This window comes from Ceratosolen solmsi, unplaced genomic scaffold, assembly GCF_000503995.2.
Source record: "Ceratosolen solmsi marchali unplaced genomic scaffold, CerSol_1.0 scaffold2, whole genome shotgun sequence".
Taxonomy (NCBI): Eukaryota; Metazoa; Arthropoda; class Insecta; order Hymenoptera; family Agaonidae; genus Ceratosolen; species Ceratosolen solmsi.
In genome coordinates this window covers 6,234,785-6,257,950 of record NW_011948422.1, presented here as the reverse complement: position 1 = coordinate 6,257,950, position 23,166 = coordinate 6,234,785, and the positions used below count along the sequence as shown (strand labels likewise).

The 23,166-nt window shown below is 28.9% G+C and overlaps 1 protein-coding gene across 1 annotated transcript in view; it reads right to left on the bottom strand.

Annotated features, from left to right (window-relative positions):
• Positions 1–952: 952 nt before the first annotated feature.
• LOC105361918 (short-chain dehydrogenase/reductase family 16C member 6) overlaps positions 953–23,166 on the bottom strand; it is a 22,867-nt gene continuing 653 nt past the window's right edge. Inside the window, exons 2-7 of the mRNA XM_011499227.1 lie at positions 13,001–13,125; positions 10,398–10,508; positions 5,651–5,812; positions 2,260–2,342; positions 1,838–1,954; positions 953–1,212 (exon numbers count right to left, since the gene is read on the bottom strand). Coding sequence (XP_011497529.1) covers positions 996–1,212; positions 1,838–1,954; positions 2,260–2,342; positions 5,651–5,812; positions 10,398–10,508; positions 13,001–13,125 — 815 coding nt within the window. The 3' untranslated portion in view covers positions 953–995. The remainder of the gene's footprint in view (positions 1,213–1,837; positions 1,955–2,259; positions 2,343–5,650; positions 5,813–10,397; positions 10,509–13,000; positions 13,126–23,166) is intronic.

Sequence of the window (23,166 nt, the reverse complement as noted above, 5' to 3'; positions counted from 1 at the left end):
TACAGTAATCTAATTAAGTATGTTTCTATTTTTAAAAGTTCATATTTAATAAACGTAGTACGGAAGACTTTCGATGCATATAATAGTATGTAAATATTCAATAGATCCCAATACAAAGATTTACGGGTGCGATAGTAATGGAAGGATATTATTGGAGTAAAACGAGGCTTATCTTACCACGATTTATTTTATCGGATTATACAATGGATCATAAAAATTAGACATTTACTCGATTGGTTTATGTGCGTATACGAAAATAGTATATATATATATATATATATATATATATATATATATATATATATATACGCACATACATATTATTTACAGTTTTCTTTCTTGTTTCTATATTGTTTTATGATTTTACTTAAATATCGATCAAAAATTGCACAATTTGTACATATAAAAATAGATTTCTTATTATAAAAAAAGCTTATTTACTACTATTCAAATTCATGCTTTTCTCACAGTTTATTTATCTTTATACATAAATATAAAGTTTTTTTTTTTTTTTTTTTTTTTTTTTTTTGGATGACTAATGCAAAACCAAGTATGGGCTTTCATAAAGCTTTATATTTCAAATTGAATTTTCAAATTTCAAATTGACTTTTCTTATCGTAATTTTGATGTCATCTTAAGATGAAAGTTCAGGATGCATTTATTAGAATGAAACTATTCATGCTTGTATACTCATGATTCTCTATAACTTAAACTTTTATATACGTCGTTTCAAACGCAATTTATCTATATATTGCATTTTACGCTAAAGAAACGATTCGATACCGACGTTAGGGTGATCTTCTATTCGATTAAACAACAGTATCATCATTTCCATAATTTAAACAACTCACTAGATCAACTATAAAAAATAAAACGATTCCGTCAACACCCGCACGCTGCCTCTATTGAAGTATTATAATAAAAGCTCTCCATTGATAAAGGAAGCCCTTGGGGAAGTTGGAGCATCGAGCTTTTGCCTGCCTTTGTACATGAAATCATGGCTTCCTTTCGGAACTGGATATGCGCCTGGTGAGTTGTTGGTGTAGAACCGAACCATTGCTTGGTTCTTTCGTCGATTCTTCGCACGGAATTTGCTTGAGGCCATTGACGATTGTCGTTTGCTTTATCTTGGAGAAATCCGGGTTGATCTTTGGCGAGGCGTCGTGCACGAGCCCACGTAGCAGCATGGTCGAGCACTTCCACGGGAACATCCTGCGAATCATCAATACCCTTCTATTAGATTCTCATTAATTATTAATTGTTATAATGCTGGGCTTTAGGCTATTCACATTGCTGCATTGTAGCTGTAATTCGAATGAAGTGGTTCTGATCTTACAATGCTAATTCGAACATTGATATCATTTGGCAAGGGAATATTAAGTTTGGTGAATTCATTTATTAATTAAGAAGTCGGTGCTAATTAACGTATCGATTATTAAGCAATCAAGATGCGTTTGTTAAATAAAAAATCGTCGTTAAAATGTGTTAATTGATGGTTAATTGCTTTATCCGTTGTTTAAGCTAAAGTAAAAGCTCTAACGTGTTTCTTGTACTATTTTTAAATTTATGAATCAGAAAGGTAGGTTTTAAAGTAAAAGAATAAATCGCAATTTACTTAACCTCATATTTTCACGTACAATTTTTGGACATTTTTAATATTAGAGGTGCTAATGCGACGTTGATTTTTATAAAAAATGATTTTGTTATTAATTTTTTTTCTCTTTTCTTTTTTCCCCCCTTTTTTTTTTTTTTTTTTTTTTTTTTTCCTTTTTTTTTTACTACAAAGCATACGTATTTTTATGCAATACAGAAAATAATAGTTTATATGTCAATTTACCATTTGGCCGCTAATAACACTTGCAAATAACTCGGAATAATGGCAAAACGCTCGTTACACCGCATTGCAGTAATGACTCTATCAGCAACTTCATCTGGACTCAAAGTTGGAATAAACCTAAAAATAATTCAATTGATTGTAAAAGGAAATGTTTTTTTTTTTATTTTTTATTTTTTTAATATATGGCAAATGCACAGCCCAAATAGTACATGCTGCATTGAAATTGAAAATAAAATTCATCAAATTTTTCTAGCTAATACCAAGTATATAATCATTTAAACTTTTATATCTTTCATTTAAATCACTAAGTTTCGAGGGAATAGCAAGTATCATATTAAGATAGAATTTAGATAGGAGTTGAATTATGTTTTCTCACACATGTATGACGAGTGAGCAATGTATCACACAAGTCGGACACTAACCTCGACATCACATCATCGAACATGCCTGTGCTGCGAATGAAATATGGACATATCACAGTCGTTTTGATGTCGGATCCTTCGGCCTGTTAGAAAAAAATCTCGGTTATTACAGAGATGCATTAGTCGCTGCAATAATTTCTTCTCATGTATTTTGAATTGAAAAATGTATAAAATGCATTGCACCATCTAAATTATCCAGCACGTAGATATTGACCTTGAAAATATCGTAAAGTTGCAGTATATTTATGTGCACTTGCCTCTAATTAATATTTGTATATTTAAAATTTTTTTCATTTAATTAATATTTCAATCGATTCATTGATTACAAATTAATCATTATCATTATCAATTACAGTATATGAATTTCAAGTCCAAGGAAGCCTATTTCATATTGAAAATAATAGCAGTTCAATGCTCTTAGAAAATTATTTGTTTCTCTCAATACTCGTGAAGTTTTTACACAATACAATTATAAAGGAGTTATTATTATGTAAGATGGCTACAATTTAAGTAATTTCAGGATAAGCTGTCGATATTTAAGAAAGCCAGACTTTACATTACGAGGCATCTAAGAATATACAATACATTATTTGCGCCATGGTATATGGTATATGGCTTGTTCGTATAATAATCAGAGAGAAAGTAATTTCCATTGTCAATATGTATAAATTTCTAAAGATATATCGATAGATTCGTCTTAAGATAGATAGAATAATCTTAAGGCTATAATGCAGTGTAGATGTAATATATTTTTTAAGAAATGTTACATTTTCAAAGACAATTAAACTTGGACCGATGATTTTCAATAATTTACCTTAACTAAAAAAAAAAAAAACATAAATTTCTTAAATTCTTGTGTATTGTTTGAATCTTGATCGATTATTGCTTATTTATTATTATTATGATTTTACTATGAGCGTTAGTTATACGAAGTTAATTTTAAGGATAATAAAACTATGTATAACAACGTTTCAATTATAAAATGATGTACATCGATTTACGTATATTTTATTATTAAATTACGATTGGAAAAGTTGAAAAATTTACCGAATCGAAAGTATTAATACATTAATCGAAAAGATAAGCTTGGGTTCATAATAAACAAAACAAACAAATAAAAGAATTTATAAATGATAATGTCTTCGTATGGAAAAATCCTATTAAAATGCCAAAAGTGTAATAGATTAAGTTTGATGAAATAAGAAAAACGTTAAATATTCATTTAGTCTCTTGGTTTTTGTGCATTGCAATTGATTATAAATATTATTTATTATTAAAATTACTAAAATGGCATTTGAAAATATTAAAAATTTTACCTAAAAAATGTTTTCTAATTCATACCTAACGATTGTAATTATATAAATCAACATGAATTATTCGTATGTTTAAGTTTCTAAATATATAGCCATATATTGTGAGAGGTAATTGTTTAATTAAATAATTGCGTACCAAAATTAAGAGTATAAGGATTTATGTCAAAAAATAGAGCATTATATAAGATATTAAATTAAGCTGATATTATCAAGTGTGAAAAAAAGTAAATAACCGTGATATAAACTTTGAGAGATATTCCATGTAGTTTATGCAAGTTATCGAAATTATGATCTTAAAGAATTATTTATCGTGATCTGCATGTGAAAGTCCTACCGAAGGAGAGGAGGAGCTCGCGCGTGTTGCAATATATTTGCATTTTTGTGGAAATTCTTTTATTAAAATTATTCTGTATAATTTATAATCGCGCGATGAGTTATAAATCGTTGATTTCTTATTTCAATATTGATAAGTTGACAAGATGAATTCATAAATAATGCAAAGAACAATATTAGCTGTAATAATTCAAGCGAACATATTATTTAATTATTAAGAAAATAATTGAACTAACCAGTTAAGCTAAAGACGCAATATTTCAGGTTCAATTTGTATAATTGGCCTGCTTGTTGTCCTGTAAAAACTGATATTTTAAATTATCTTATCGGAGAAATCGAGTCTTTCTCAGGTTGAGCGTGTATTTTTCATTTAAATCTTAATCTGCTTTAGAGTATGTGTTTGTTTAATTCGTTTTTATTTTGACAATTACTAGTAATAAAAATTCCAATTTCATTCACGGCAATGTTAATCGTAATTTAACATATTCTTTTTCTTAAAGAACAACTTCGATTTATATTGCTTCTCAGACAATTTAATTGTTTTAACTGCTCATTAATTTTCTATTTTAACTTTTTTGTCGATATAAACTTTATGTCTACGTGGAAAGTAAAATCAAATTTCATTATTGTTGTTCGGAATGGAAAATTTTTTTAATTAAATTTCAGTTTTAACTGTAAAACAGAGCAAGGTAGAACAATTTGTAAGAAATATGAAAAAAATATAGCCAACAGGATGGAGGTAGGCATGAATTTTGTCTAATTAAAAAATTATCAAGAAATTGGTATGTGGATGCAATGAATATAGCATGAAATGCATGAAAATAGGGCTAAAATTCATTTGGATCATAAAATTTACATACTAACGTCATTTTCACGATCGAAGTAAAAACTCATTCGACACTTTTATTTTCCGAATTTGTCTGTGAAATTTTTGACGATCAAGCACAATGAATATCTTCAATATTTTAGTGACATAGGTTTATCGTTAGATTTATATTACCATTAGAACATTAATTTGTTGTGAACAAATTTATCGTAAACGATACCATAAATCTTCTTTTACTTGTATTAATAAATGATATTATATAATTTGTTTATACACATCGGTTTAGCTTGTAACTTGCTTGAAACTTTTTTAATTATACAAGTCATAGAGTATGATTCGATAATACCATTATACTGTTATTGTACCGTTTAGCATATTTAAATCGTATTTAGTTGTACAAATAGATTAAATTTCTAACCCGATGACATTTGCTATTAATTCTTATGGTAATTAAAACCAAAAGTATTTCACATATCGTTAATTATAATAACTTCCAGAAACAAAAATTTTAATATATTTCATTCGGATATATTTAATAAATAAAGCAAAAAACGACGGGATAGTTATTACTTTTGTATACAGTTATACGTAATTATGCGCTATTGAAAAATTATTTTTGCCGATCGCCATCTATTAATGAAATTCTCAATTTTTGAAAAGTGGATTTTAAATTCTAAATTTTTGGAAACTCAATAAATACAAGAATTCAGATGGGGGAGTAAAAATGTAATAGACAAGTTGTCTCATTACGCATCCGCCTATTGCACAAAATAAATGAAAATTACGAATAATCCAAACACTGTACGTAAATATTGGATAATGTGTATTGTTTGTAACGGAAGGAAGCGAGCTAAGACGATCGATTGATAAAAATCCGTGCCGCAGACAACGTTCGTAAAATGTATTAATTGTAACGTACCTCGAGCTCGGCACGTAGGGCCTCATCGAAGCCAACGGCCGCGAATTTCGAAGCTGTGTAGTCAACGAGCTTGGTGCAGCCAACGTGGCCCGCGAGGCTGGCTATGCTCACGATGTGACCTTTGTTCTCCTTAAGCATTGCCGGCAGGAAAGCCTTCACCGTCTGCAATGCAAGCGAGACACGGTGCTGTCATTAGCCTTTTACAGACTGCGATGAAGTGTGTTAAGGATCATAGCTGTAACTTTTATTTACAGGTACGCAAGATTGGAGTACCAATCTCTCTCTCTCTCTCTCTCTCTCTCTCTCTCTCTCTCTCTCCCTCTCATCTACCTGTACAATCAAATGTCGAACTGAACAAATGTCTTTCATTCTGTCTCAAATTAAGAGAAAATATTCTGATACTGTTTTTCTCTTCCTGCCATTTGTCCATTCTTTTTTACAATATTTTGCTACTTGTACGTCGTAGATCTGCTGCTTATTTTTATTTAGGTCGCGCATTGAGGTTTTGCTTGTCATACTTCTTATTACTACTGTAACACTTTTGCTCCAATTTTAAAGAAAGTCATATTTAATAATACTAAGCTCGTAATAACGACAGTTAAATTCTCCATATAATGGAATGCACTCTAGGATAATTTTGTATAGTAATATAAAATGTATGCATAATTTTGTCGAAATTTTTAAATTTTATAATAAATACGCCCACGACTGAAATAACTTTTCACTAATAAAAAATTTATGTAATCGTGTGATTTAATTTTTCGATTTTAAAAATTCGATCTTTGACTTTATAAAATTTCAATTTCTATATTTTTATACTATCCTTTATGCTGTCCTTTACTATCCTAAAAGAAAATTAATTATTTTCGATTCTGTGTAAATTAATAAATTATTAACTGAAAATATAAGTATAATTGTCTTTAACTTTAATATTAATATACAAAATAATATTACTATTATCATTAGTTTTCTGCAAGAAAATACGAATTCTATATTTTACACAATGATAATAATTTTATTCATAATTTTTATAATTTAATTTATAATATCCTTGTATATTCATACACTGCTTAATTATATGTAAATTTATTTTATAATTAGTTTAATTTCACTTAACATTTACAAATTCCAAATTCTTCACGCTTATAATATTTGAACGTTATGCGTTTATTATCGTATATTTGAATATTTCAGGCAATAATGCTTGAACATGTTTTTGTGTTTATCTAATAATAATGTGGCAATATATGGCATACCTGTACATCGATTCTATTATATTATTATTAAAATTAAATAAATAACATTAAGAATTAAAAGATTTGACTATATTTTTATTTTTATATTTAACTGAAAATTTAAGAATGGAGCTTTGTATATGAGCTTTGTATAAGCTAATTAGTTATAATAAAGAATTAAAAGCCTTAAATCAACAACGAAATTTTAATGTTACAATAAAAGAAGAAACATCAGGAATGTATAAAAACAATTATAATTAAAGAACGGGTATTATTTATGTTTTGGATTTAATTTTGAGTAGGTAGAAAACGAGCGAATTACATTTTGTCTAGTAAAATCGTATTTCTCAGAACCACTCAACGATTTCTGTAAGTCTATGAGCGTATCATTAAATTTCACAAACAAAATTTACGTAAAACACGAGTCGACAATAACTATACGAAAAATTGAAACTGTACGTGTTTAAAATGCGAATTACTAGTTTCCGCTTTTAAGACGAAATACTGTTTTTTATATGTCATAAGACAGTCGCATATATAAAATTAATTGTGCTTGAGTGTATTTGATTTAAACTACAAAAATTAAAACCATATATGTTAAATATGTTATTTAAATAATAAATTTTATCGTTCTTCTTATGGATATACGATATTTATTTGTGCATAATTTTAGAATGACTTTACACAATTCTTAAATAATTGTATATTGCATTTAAAAAATCTCCGTATAATTTGAATTGCTTATTTGACAGATACATGAATGAAAATTACTTTTTTTCTTTTTAATTGTTATAAATAAATATAAAGAGAGAGAGATAGAGAGAGAGAGAGAGAGAGAGAGAGAGAGAGAGAGAGGGAGAGAGGGAGAAAAAGAGAAAGAGAGAGGGACAGAGAGGGAGAGATGTTTAATTAAAGGAACATAGTGATCAATTTTTTAATTTGAAAGTTTTCACAATATCGGTTGCTAGACAAATGTGTATCGATACACCAATTTTTGACAACAAAATTCGATTTTCCATTCATTCTTTCAATGACATTCTCTATCAACACAAGTATTCGATTATGAATCAGTATTTTCACTATTTTCTCCGCGATTTTGAAATCACAATTAAATACATCGATTATGCAGTTAGTTGCAAAGTCGTGTAATAAATTCCTTCCCAGCTGAAACTATTCATCCGCTATTAAGTCACTGGCGATCAGCCAACTTGCGCTTGATAATTACTCAGTGGCGTCTAATACCGTATCAACAGCCTGCGAAAACGGACAACGAAGTCCTGCAGGTGTTCCTCCGGAGTTATCCTATCCCCGGTAAAGTTATTCAACATGATATTGAAACCAGTGGCGGGGAGTCCCAACTTCTAATACATGACTTCGAATTGGCGAAGGGACAGAACGAATTATTTGTAAAATTGTTTATACCGGCAATCACAAAGATAAAGAAGCCTGAATAACTTATATAAGTGCATATACATCTTTCACTTTATCGAGCTTGCGATTTATGTTTGCTCATCGTGTGTGCAAAGGATAGTATTTTAGCTGGTTATTAATTCATTGGGAATGTTGGAATGTGCCGAAGTGAATGATGCAATTCCAAATAACCCCCCAATGTATTCAAGCACACGAACAACTACTTATTACTTATATATGTATTATTTATTATAATACATGCTAATTTATTTATCTAGATAGTAATTATGTATAGATTAAATTTATTTTCTCTGAGGCTCCTTGCGTTTGAGTAAGTTGCGTATCTATCAAGTTCAAATGTTTTTACAGAACGTAGGCGGAGTTAATTCCTGTGCGAATGCGTGACGAAACTTGGATACATGTGTATGTGCTCGATCGTAAGTCGATGTAGAGATAGTCGATGTTCTGGCCATTATGAAAAAGGTAACGAGAGACTAGAAAATAAGAGCGATACACGAAGAAAGGGGGTTAATATCCAGACAAATTGACGGAAATACTTTGAAATGCAATTTAATTAGTGAAAGATCTATAAGTTTCTATTTGAGATTCTACTATAGCACATGCCCTGTCATATCCGTACGCACTCGATGAAGTCATTTTCTGCCGAGATTATTCAAAATTTTATACATTGGCTTTGTATGTATATGGAATGTATGATGAAGGTTCATCTTGCAATGAAAATAAATTTAAGGACATTAATACTGGGCGTGTAATATTTCGATGCTTATATTAATGGATATTATTGCAAAGAAGATTGCAATGTCATTTTCTCATTGATACGAATTTTATCGATATATCAGGGCGATTACGATGAATTAGTGTCTGTATTCTCATAAGTCGGCGTTTGTCTCCGTCCATTTTAGGCAATACAGTATTGGATAAGGCCGTTGCACAGTGCCATTTGTAGCCACGAGGATAGTCACGAGGATAACATCTCAGACAACGGAAGACTAGAACAGCTCGTTATCTTCTCGGCACCTGTATATCCAGAAATGGTTAAAACAACGGCAAACATGTGCTGCTGTCTAAACGAGGGGAAATAGAGAGAGAGAGAGAGAGAGAGAGAGAGAGAGAGAGAGAGAGAGAGAGAGCGAATGAGAGAGAGAATAGTAATTACGAGTCGACCGGTTATCGTAATTACGATACCTCAACAACGTCAACATTGAAATCCCATTTGAGTCCAATTGGTCAGAAATCATGGGGTCCTTGAATTACTGGAGAAAGGAAGCGAGAACCTTCATTTTCATTATAGCATTGCTAATTTACATGCACATATATTACCTTTACGAATGCTCTTGTTTATAGACAAATTATTTTAATAGCCTTATTTATTGCAAACGAATGATTAAATGCTAAGTATTTCCCACAAATAAACAAAATTCGCTCGATTACTAATTAATGCTTTGGCAATTGACAATCTACTTGCAGATACCTATTTTTATCATTTATGCCAATTTCGGCTTTAAGCTGAAATTCGAATGTTATACTAATATAATAAATGAAAATATTTATTGGTCTTTGCAACCTACAATAAATGAAAAGAAACTCAATAGTTATTTCGGTATAAAATAATTAATAAATATGATTAGATCGTAATCATTATATATCTTTATGCGCATATTGTTGACAAAATCTATATAATTTCTCATCATACTTTATTTTCAACGATTAAATAAAATAATTGAAATCTTTGAAACTGTAGTAGTATAATATTTGATAACAATAACAATAATAATAACAATAACACTAAAATAATTGAAATCTTTGAAACTGTAGTAGTATAATATTTGATAACAATAACAATAACAATAACAATAATAATAATAATAATAATAATTATAGATTATAATATGTATAGAAACTTAGAATGTACAGGAATGTTATTATATAGAAACTAGTTATGTAAAATCGCTAATATTTTCACACTCAAAATTTTTATGAAGATGTTTTAATAAATTTTGATAATATAATACTGGCAATTAAACCTCATTGAAATTTCATTTCATAAATTATAAAATTAGATAACTTATATCTTTGCGTACCCAAAAATGGCTCATTATATTAACGTCCATCGTCCGAATGATCATCTGATCTGTTGAGTCAAGAAACTTCCTACCTGTAACGACACCAGCGTTATTAACGAGGATGGATACCTGTAATAAAAAAAGATGTACAAATAAATATTAGGCATTAAAATTTGTATTTTAGATTATTTTCTTGTTTGCATTATTATAAAAAGGTCTTATATATATATATGTATATATAACTGTTAATTCTATGACATTTTTCATTAAAAGAAACTATATATTGTATTATATGTTATCTAAATAAATTGTTGATGAGCATTGTTATAGATTTATTCAGATAATAGACAGAAAGCGATTATAGATTATGCATCATTAAGATTTGAATTGAAATATATGTGTAAGATATACTAAAGATGGACAAAAGTGGTAAATACATTCAAATGAACGTATTGTAAATCGATAAATTTCATACGTATTGCATGAGTGCCGCACCTTGTGAATTTTCGAAATTCATGCATTGGTGCTGGAACGAGTACAGAGCGGCATGTCTTTGAAAAATATTGGCTAAGCTGCTGGTTAATACTCGGATTGAGTAAACTTTTTACAGTCTTATATATAGAAACCTATTATTTATCCGCTTCTGTTGCAAGGTGTAAGAATTTTACAACTATTGATCACATATGTAAGCGGTTGTTACGCTCGACATTGGAGCATAATATATCCGACAAGTTTCATGCAAAAACAATACAATTCGACCATTTCCTGAGTCGCTTTGTAAGATTTTCCCACCCACGCCCACTCTAAAAGTCCAATGATCCGCGACTAAAATTGGCGAACACGCGTCTAGAGGTGAGATATTGCCAATGAAATAGCGACTTCAGTATCCAATGGATCATCGGGTGACGAGAAACCAGGTCGGTACGTGGTGGCCGCAACCCGCTGGCGCAACTCTACTGACTTTCGTAACGGGGACCGTAATGTCCCCTCCCCTCCCAATCACCTCAACTCTTTAAAGGAATCCTTTGCGACTTTTTTTTTTTTCTTTTTTAAAGAGACATTGATTTCTCAAATACGTGTTGCAACGTATTTACTTATTAATAGAGGCTATAAATGTCGACTCGTAAACACAGGGGCTGACGATAAATTCATAACGTAGGGAACACTGGTCGCTTCTTCGGGTATTTATAAAACGAGTAAAGCCTCGGTACGCCTCGAGCGAACAGTTATGAGATAGTTATGTCGCTTTGTGCAACGTTTGAATTCGTCGGGCGACTAAATATTTAAGCTTTGCTTCTCTCCAACATTAACATATCAATTAACTCATTTAGTCGTTACGCGAGTGCGAATTGTCACTATCCCGTCAGCTTCTTTCTGCCAAATGCATAATTAAATTATTCCTATAAAATGTTATCGGACTGGCTACGATTTTATCTCTGGCATTTTATTTTACCAGTCGCTATTAAAGATTAAATTTAAAGGCATGAAAAATCGCTGGTTAGAAGTCTGTGATTTCTGTGAAATTCACTTTCATATCTTATTAGCGCGCTATTGAAAATTCGCAAGTCGTTGTATTATAGGTCGTTTATTATAACCGGATGAAACACGATTGTATTTGACTTATATGTGCAATTAGATAACTTTTCTATTCATTATGGTCAATTACTTGTCATTTGATTGCTAAGTAGTTCAGGGCTAATAATAATAAAATGCACTCCCCGATAATACGCAATTTCTTCGTTTCTACTTACGAAATTATTGACGAAGTAATTGCTTTTGTAGGTAATGTATGTGGTTGAAAATAGTATGTATGTAATGAAAATATTCAAGATAAATAAAGAGTGCGATTTCTTTTCGTTATTAATCAAATAGCAATTTTTGTATGCGCACTTATCAGAATTGCTATATCTTAACATGCAAAATATAATTCAGGGCTATCGTGATTCAATGCGATCACTGTTTTTAAATTAAAAAATTTTTTATGAGACCGTATTATTAGTATTCTTTCATTATTTTTCAAATAAAGTGTAATCATTATAGTTTACTTCGTAAATATCTTCAGTACACAATACGATATAATGCATTTAAAGAGCAAGAGTTGATCAGCAAAATAAATGTAATTTCCATGGATAAAATTCATTTTATTTATTTATTTATGTATTTTTTTTTTTTTTTTTTTTTTTTTTTTTTTTTAGAATTAAAGTGCATACAATCATTTTCTATATATTTCAATTTATATTGAGAATTTACGTCTTTTTTTTGTTTTTTTTTTGTTTTTTGTTTTTTATTTATTTATTTATTTATTTTTTTGTAACACACTGTAAATAAGATATTTTAGTATTTATAAATTTTGTAATTACGATAAACTGTTATCAAATATATTAATTTTGGTCTACTTGAAAAATATCATTTACGCTTCGTGCACAAATATTCTCATTTTAAACATTTGTTTCATTGAAATAATTGCAAACTCTCTCACCTATAAATGATACACACAAATTCTTATTAATGGATTGCTATTAAAGCTTTCTTATCTTATACATATAAATTTCTACTAATTCCACAAATTATGTTATACAGATATCTATAGTGAGATTCAATTAACATGAGAGAGAACTTACTCGTCCAACTTCTTTTGTTAAGCGTGATGCTTGCTTATACACATCTTCTCGATTACACAGATCGCAAACATAACCGTAACACGTGCCACCCATTGCCTGGATCATCTTAACAGTCTCATTAAGGCCTGTATGAATAGAGAAATTAGATTAATTAATAAATACTTTCTGATTGTGTGTCAATGCAATTGCTTTGGTCGTTTTGTTTCATTATTACGTTTCACAATTGAATGTTATAATACAAACGAGTTGTCAGTTACTTTTTTAATATTAATTGTGACCGATATACAAATTCAAACATTATTGCCGATTAATTCAATATGAGCAATAATAAAGGTGATATTAATTAAAAGTAAAGTCAATCGACTTCAAGCAATGGTAATTAAATTTCGACGTTATTATTGTTTATGTTTGTATATTTCGTACAATAAATCATTAATTCACTAATCCAATCACATATAATTCTTTTATATTGCATTTTTTTTTAATATACATTATAGTAATTATAGTAATATATTCCATACAATGTAGCGTAATTTGATAATATAAATATGAATCTGAAATATGCACTAAATAAAATATAATTATCTTTTTTTTTTATTTAATTAGTGCACATAAAATACGAATGCTATAGGCTTTTTTTTTTACAGCTACTTAAAATTATTTGAATAGCTAATGACGTGCATTTTTACAAAATAATTAGAAGTTAAAACATTGCTGTAAATAAAGAAAGTAAAAATCTCATTTAATAATAAATATGAGGATGAATACAACGTTATCAAAGATATAGTCCCTTATACTACGTTAATAAACGATAAATTAATTAGAAGAAGATTCGTAAGAGATTACACGATTTATATTACTAATAATATTAAAGATTAAAGGATATTTAATTAAACATTATAATTGAAATGTTACGTCACATTCAGAATTACGAAAGCTCCAATTGTTTTACAAAATGTCAAATACATTTATAATGATCGAAATGAAATTTATAGAATCTATTAGAAGATTCCTTTAATTAATTAATTTTTTACAAATTATTAAAAATGTTGTTATGAGGAATATAAAATGAGATAGTCGCACATGTTTTTACTACATTAGTACGAGAGTATAATATTTCATTCCCGTACGTTATCTGGTATATAATACTTTATGGCAACATAACAATGTAGTAGAGACATAAGAAATTTCCAAAGACTTTAGAAATTACAAAAGTTACTCTATGAATAATAAATAAATTATTTTAATACTAAGGGAAGTATCACACAAAATATATTCTTTCTACATTTTATGATTCATTGTCAACTTCTCTTGATAAGTTCACTCATGTAGCATCTTATAATAACGAAGGAAAAAATAATTATGAATAATTTATGAGTGTCGTAAAAAAGATTTAAAAAAAAAAAAAAAAAAAAAAAAGACATGTGATGCAAGCGTGATAATTGACATTTGATGAAATTATTTGTACACACGATGTAACAAAACACGAAGGAGCGATATTTGTTTTTGTATATAAAAGTGACTCAACGTATTTACACGAGACTTCTATTTTTCTCATTAAATACACTTTCATATACTATCTCAATATGCAGAAAGTTTTCGATAATTATCGACACAACAGTAAAACGCCTCTGTAGCTTACAAATTATAAATTGCAAAAGTTTTGCAGCACGATTAAACAAGAGCTTAGAGATATAAACGCGCTTAGAGATGTCACATATTTTTATTTCATCGGACATTGGGGCATTCGATATGGAGCCCCAATCTTCTGTAAAGCCATCAATGTGTATTATAATTGGAGAGAATCGCGTGGCAAAAACATTGTCGTACCCGGGCAAAGAGGAAACAACGGGGCCCGTGGCCGTAGAAATTACAAAACCTTAGCTGGAAATGCGTATGCTCGCTTGGCAAAACGGAGCCGGTTTCTCAGTCGACCCACTGATCGTTGCATTGCATATGGCCTATTTACTCGTACTTAGACGCCAAATTATCTCACGTAATTTGTGTAATTTGGCTACAAAACGTGTCGGGAGAATTCTGCGTCGAGTCCCCGGGAAAACAACTGGCGCTATCGGCTCGTTATTTCGAAATTGTTTCAATTTTGGCGGTTGTTTAAATAATTTTTCATAAAAATTAGTGCTTCGTATTATAAAACTTATGTCGAAGCTTTGCAATGCGAGCTTCTGTGCAATAATGTTGGGCCATAATCGACTTTCCAAATTATGAAGTATTGTAATTGCTAAGTAATATAATGAAAAATACATTCTTTTACTTGTATAATATTTCTTATTATCGCGATTTTTTTTTTTTTTCAACGATTGCTCGGTTATAATAGTACATTAGTTAAAAAAATAATAGATTAAAAAGTTAATCGTATTTAAAAAAATTTCTTTAAATCGCCTTTTCTTCGTTAAGTACATCACTATTGCCGTCATCACAACCTAATAAGATTTCTAATAGATATGTACGGGTGAATGATGTTGCTTGATTGAAAATTATTTATGTACGTATGCAAATCCCTTTGAACTCTACGTTATTTAGACGTTCAACGCATTAAAAAAATTCACTTTATGAGCTTGTTTATTTTATTTGGTAATTTTTAAAATGGGTTTGATAATCTAAAGATCTGGCATTCTTAATAATTCTTAATTGTGACCAATACTTGTAATGATATTACAAAATAAACAATTTTAACAAATTCTAATTATTTAATTTCAAAATTTATTAGTTAGTATTATATCATGTTGTTCTTTCTACTCTGATTCTTAATTTTTTACATTTTAAAAATATAACGTCTTAAAATATATATTAATTTAAAAACATACTAATACAAATTAATTAATCAGATTCTCAAAAGTATTTTTCTTCGTATTATTTTATTTAATTTTCATTATATTTGGAGGTGATTTTTAAATTTGTAACATATGTAAATCTACAAGTTATTATATGTATTTCTAAATTGTAAGTCTTCAAATTATTGATTAACTAATTTATTAATTGAATCGTAAGTTTCATACAGTGATACGGTCATACGTTTTATCATAATCTTATAAAACGAAGAATTAATCTTAATTTACTAATAAATTATTATTATATCGCACTTACTTTTTTCAACAACATCAAATAAACGTTCTTTCCCATTATAATCTGTTGAATTAGGAATTAAATAAAAATTTATTAGATGTGATTGTGTAAGTAAAACGTAGAACTATAAGGCTCTATTAATTTTTTATTGTATATTAAATATATTAATTGAGAACAATTCAATGAAAAATTTTGTTTTTAACGTTACGTTACAATGTGTTTTGAACAATGAAGAAAAAAAAATATTAGATCTTTAAAGGCATTTATTAAATAAATGAACTTTATTAAATAAAATGAAGAATGTTAAAAAGATATAAAGTCATTGATCGCAATATCTGTTAAGGTGAGAACATGAAAACTTGCACCTTGTTGGTATTATAGAGACATAATGTAAAACGAGATGTTTATGACCTCATCTTAAGACGTTCGCGCACAAACTTAAAAAAAAAATACACGAGTAAACATGTCTTCTATTATGCCATAAAACGCGATTTTTGTGACTATGTACTCTTGTATATTTTGGTATAAATTGGCTGTATAATAGCTCAAGTGCTACTTGACAGCGGCAGCGTGACGAGAAGGAAAATCAACTTTCTAGGCGCCGGAAGCAGTAACTTCTGAGTATCCTTGTGATTTTTAATCATCTAGTATACTACTTTACTCTACAGTGACAAAATGCGACTGACATTATGAAAATAAAGCATTATTTTTGGCTATTATATGTCGCGAATCAAGTTTATTGCAAGTTTTTATGAATTGTTTTTAAATCATCTTAAGATAATCATAGGTCACGTTTTTTCTTCTTCTTCGTTTTTTCTTTTTCTTTTCGAGAACATGGTTATCAATGATTTTGTTTAATATTATGTTCATTTGAGCGGACAATTAATTGATAATATTAATTACTGCGAAATAATATTTTACTTTCGAGCTTGGAAGGCCATTATTAAATTACTTCTAATTCCTTTACTTCCTCTGCAAAGAATGCTGTGCTTATTTAAAACCTTTAAGCTCCTTTAAATATCCTTAAATAAAAAGTATAGTTCGTGCAGTTTTAAATGATCATAAATTTCTATTTTGCTAATTGCAAATGCATTTGTTCGTATTGACGAGAATTATATATTTATTGCATATGTGTCTTCGAGCGGTACTGATTAAAATGATTTCAAGGAAAAACTACTCACGTCCCAATGATTTTATGGAATATTATTTTATATGCATTGCGAACAAGTGGAATTTAACAGATCATTATGTGATTTACGTGTGCGTGTAGAATCGAAATGCAACGGTTCTGTATTAAGAGACGGACGATGGCTTATGCTAAATTACATATATGTTATTTCAAAATTGTATGTTTTCAATTTGTAATTTATATAAATATTCAAGATGTTCCCTATCCTTTAAAAAAGTTCGAATATTACAAAATGCACGAGGCTTGAAAAATGTAATTATTGAATGAGATGCGATTACAAGTATATCGTTATTATTTAAATTGAATTTATTTCCTTTTTCTCTTTTTTAAAGGAATGTTTGTATTTTTTTTCTAGAAATAAGTTTGAAATTGTATGAAAAAATATTTATTTATTTATTTTTTTTTTTTTTTTTTTTTTTTTTTTTTTTTTTTTTTTTTTTTATGAAACGTTGCAATGGAGTAAGATGAAATTTCAATTGCTGTTAATAAATTCAAGCGAATGTCGGTTAATTTAAATTATACAATATCGTTCAAAAATAATGATTCTTTAGTGATTACAAAATAATAATAGAATTAGAGTCACTAAAAATTTGAGAATTGCCTTAAACGAAAATAAATCATATGAACCGCACATTAAATTTCAAGAAACAATAAAATTAGAATTTTATCTCCCAATTCAACGCCATGTAATTCAGTTCTTTAGACGCGCGTCTCTCATTTGGAGCCAATCTACACACAATAACACTTGCGCCGTCTTCCAGCAGGCAAAAAGTATATTATCCATTAAGTTTTTTCTCATTAAAATTCCATTTGCGCTGGTTCAAACGCGTGGCGAATAATTCGTACGTTGACGATTCGTCAATATTACATTCGAGAAACAATGTAATTATCCTTACCCTGTATATGAGACAATATAAAGCCAGAAAAAAAGAGTAAAATAAAAATTGAACATCTTTGAGAGACTCATGTATGACTCTTTACGGCATATTGTAAGAAGTGAAAGGAAAGGACGCTGTGCAAAATCGCTTTCCCGTTCTATGAAACACTTCCTTTGTATTTATCATTTTCTATTTCTATTGACTAAATTGAAATATTTTTATATGTCTTTTATTAAGGTTTTATTCCTTGCCCCTATATTAATGAAATGCGAATGATTCTAATGATTATACTAAAACAAGTGAGATTTAAATACGCGAACACGCCTTTATTATAATTAAGATTTGCAAATTGAGAAGTTAATATTTCATTTAACTTATGAACCTAGTGAAGTAAAACTACTCGTAAAAATTCCAAACAACATTTTATTATCGTGTGAAGTTAATGTAATTAATAATACTTAATTTTATTTGCTCTCATTATGCTGCATTCTTGTAGACATTAAGTAATACAAATGCGAGTATATAAAAATGTATAATTTAATTATTCGTTTTATCATTTACAATTGATATCTATGATCAAATAAAAGGAATCAAATCTCTAAAACAAAAATTTTGATTCATTTATGTGATATGATACATAATAATTAACGGTAGGAAAGTATTTATGGCACAATATGATTTAATATAATAAAATAATGTTTCCAATGATAATCGCAAATAAAGAAACTACAGTGAACAGCTTTTAACTAATCAGTAAGTAATAAAAGACATTGTTCACGAACATGTGCGTAAGAAAGTTAAAGTTTCGTAGGTTTTAATAATATACATTATGTATACCTGGCAATTTTAGCAAATACAATGTATTGGTTGTAAATACTTAATTAAAAAGGCCGTCAGTTGCATGCCTTTGTACTTTTAAAGCAACTGTCATTCGTACAGTGGTTTTGCAATTTATCGGTTCAGATAAAGTAGGAGAAAAATATTTACTGCAGAATAAATGCTTGAAAATATTTCTCTCGATATCTTTCTGAGCATTGCAATAATAATAATATATGAATAATATATAATTTGTTATAGATAATTAATTGAGTGAGCCTCAGCATTATTAGAAAATATATTAATTTGTTCAACAATAACATGTGATGTTTAAAGAATTTTATAAAGTACATTTTTTTTGTTGATAATTTCTATCGAATTAAACTTTTAAAACTATAATTATAATAATATTTACAAATCATATTATTCATTTGAATTCATATAGGTTGAAGCAGTTTTATATTTTCTTTAACTTTTCCGACAAAATCAAATATGTTAAATACATAAATGTATATATATATATATATATATATATATATATTTTATCGAAGATATTATGAAAAACTGCAAATTTATTTTTATTACAATTAGTTATCGATTGAAAAAATTTAAAAAATATAAAGCTAATAATTTATTAATGAAATTACTAGTCAGCAGTGGGAAAACATTGCCAAAATATTACTCAAGAAACTTTATAACCCAAGTTATCAATTGTACAAATTACAAAAAAAAAAAAGGAAAAAAAAGGAAAAAAAGGATGAAAAAAAGCTATGTAGTTCACCTTATGCATTCCTCGAGCTGCTTTAAACGAAGCCGATAAATAGCGAATGTACGTACAGGGTTTCGTGTCGACAACTTTTTTGTTCATGAGTGAAACGTGTTCTAAACGCTCGGCTATTGATGAAGTCATGGCCATTCGTATTATATAAAATAAGAAAGGAGCACGATGATAAACACAAGTTACGCAAATTCAATATCTATGTTTTATAGTTTTGACAGTGACTTTTACTAAATCGTAATTCTTATAAATTACGTACGTACTTTTCTTTTTATCACTTGACCTTTTTCTCCGACGGATTTTCCTTAAAATATTTCATAAAATCTTATCGACCTGTTATTTTCATCTTTCTATCAGTTATACACTACATACTCCACGACATATTAAATATTCCGAATATTCCTATTTTATATTAAAATTCTCCGGGCACTTTTAACAAATTTACAGCGTAAATGTAATCTAGTCCACCTGTAAATTGCATTTCAAACGCAGCAACGTACATGTCCTATTCTATTCATTAACTATGCAGCAGCGGAGCCTTAAATTATTCAATAATTCAATACTAATAGAAACAGTAGGCATTTCCTTGAGTATTAAGAAATAATACATAATCGATGATGAGCGACCGATGAACGGTTATTAATCTTAATACTCGCTAGATCGAAAGAAACAACGGATTGTAAACATTGCTTATCATTGATTTTCTAAAAACTGTCCCTCGACAAACAATTGACCACTTGCATTCGCTAACAATCTAGCAAATTTCCAATAATTTGTATACGGTGGTAAACACCCCCCCCCCCGAGTGCGTTCTTGGCATTTCCATCGATACTAGAGTCCCGATCGAAGCTTTACAAAAGCAGTGCTATACTTCACTCTTGTACCTTAACCATACAGATGGACCATATCCAATTATCATCCTCGTCTTCCGCGATCGTCTATCCATAGCTCGAGAGCATAAACAAAGCAGTCGACTCGTTCTCCATTCGGACTTCAGCCATGGGCAAATGGGCTCACCGCGGGACGGGCGGCTAATTATCGATGGGCCGCTGGTCAATTATCGCGCGAGCGCGAGACTCGCGACGTCCAGTTGTTCGAGGGGCCGTTATTTTTCTTACATGGCTAGCAGGCCACGCTGACATTTTCTCTCTCACGGCTTGTATCCTCGATCCCGTGTTTCATCTCTTCCCGTTCACGTGGCTCTCGCAGTTCCCCGTAGCTCAACCGCGAAGCGAGCCTTTTCCGTACCTCTTTTTGTTCGTGAAAGTTTCTTTATTTAATTTTGTATTTGCTTTTGGAGCTTTCCAAGTTTTTATCCCGCTCTTGGTCTGTCAAAATTGCCGAGGTTTTTCTCGATTAATAGTTGTCGTGAAAGTATGTGTTAGCGTATCAAAGCTACACTCTTTGCCTTGTAGTGCTTATCTGGCTCGAAAGAAGATTAGCCGGTCGACGCGGTGTTGCGATGTTGAGGATTTTTGCGTTTAACGTTTCAAGGTGCTTTGACAAATAATCTTTATTATCTCAATTTACTCCGATTTATTAATATCACTACTTCATTTATGTCGTTATTCAAATAATAATGCTCAGTTTCTATATTATACGGCAAACGCAAATTTTATAATCTTGGCGAAATTGTAATTAAGATGTAAACAATTAATAATTCAATGGTCCGAAATGTAAGAATTAAAATTAAGATATAATTAATACTCCAGCCTGAATTGCACATATCGGATATGTAATATTAAATTCTTATGCCGCGTAATTGTTATATTTTTACTATAATATGCAATGTCGAGATTGCTTATTTTTACAATTATTTTAATTATTTTTTATTTACTGCTTTGAGACATTACGTTTGCTCATTTTTTGAAATATTTGAAACACTTTTCATCAATGTTCATTATATCTCGGTAAACGTGCACTTCGTCCACGCATACTTGGTTTTAAATATAAAAAGCAATGGAATAAACGATACATATAGAAACATGAAGAATTTAAATTAATAGTTCACCATATATGACATTCTCTGTAGGTAAAAATAAATTCTTCTAACGGATAGTTAAAAGTTTCATAGTTAAAAATGTTTAAATTATGGGATTGATTAATTGAAAGTTCTTACTTTGAACACATTAATATGCTTTTTAATAAATAATTACTTAATATATTTAAAAAGAGAGAAAAAAAAATGCAAATAATCGTAATGAAGAGGATGTAGAATGTTAAATGTCAGGCATACAAAAATTGATATGTATATATACATTTTGTACATATTAAAATTAATTTATTCTTTTATTGTTTTGATAAATACTATTTAACAAATTTATATATTTTTACATTATAATTAAAATAGCAATTTTTATTATTACTTCAAACGTTAGATAATAAATTTGTACTTAGAAATTTTATAAATTAACAATGGACAATATTAAAATAGTTTATTTTTAATATGTGGTATTGTATTTTGTATTATATACAATTAGTCTTCGTTTTTATATACCTGATAACGTTTTATTAAAAAAAAGAAACAAATTAAATACGCACACAAATAAACACATGTTGGATTAGACACGTAGTTAGGATTTTATTTGTCATACATTAATTCATGCGTTATTCACCAATAGAGAATTGAATAGTAAAATTTTCAAGTAGTATTGCGATCAACATTTATAAACATTAAAATGCTATTTAAAAGTAGAAATTAGTTTTGAGTCCGTAATTGTTCTGCGACTTGTATTGTGATGTAAATATAAATCTTCTATTTCTAGTTAGGTTATGTTTGGCCTATGCTAAAACAAATAAGTTTTCCTTATGTGACAATAGTTTTAACCGTAAACTTAATTTATACACGTTTTAATTGATAAATAACTGAGTTCATATAAATAAAACGTTTTTTTTTGTAATTAAAATTTCATAGTTTAAAATGCCGTTATTTTATATTTTATCAGTGTACATATAACCCAATGTAGGCTTAAAAATACATTTTTATTTATATAAACATTATTGTAATAATGAGAAATCTCGAGTGCGTTGAGAAATGTATTTATCTGCATAATATTGTTGGATCGAAATTATTTTCTTTAAGTGGCCGAATGTAACTTATGCAGCACAGGCATGAATGTGTGCAGCTATTTAAAAGCAAATGCTTGTAAATTTAGAAAAAACAAATCTTGACTAATGCAGTTAACCACTACTTATAGCACAATGTACACAAAGCATTTTTAATAAATTGTTTTCTGAAGTTAAATCTTTTCGTGCATTTATTTATTAAATTTTCTATCTTTTCAGGTTAGTTTATATTATATTGAAATCATTAGCAATGAGCATGAAATTCTATTTGTTAAATATTAATCTACTCATCTAATATAATCTCCTAATAATAAATTTTATGTTTTTTGTTTTTTGTTTTTTTTTTTTTTTTTTT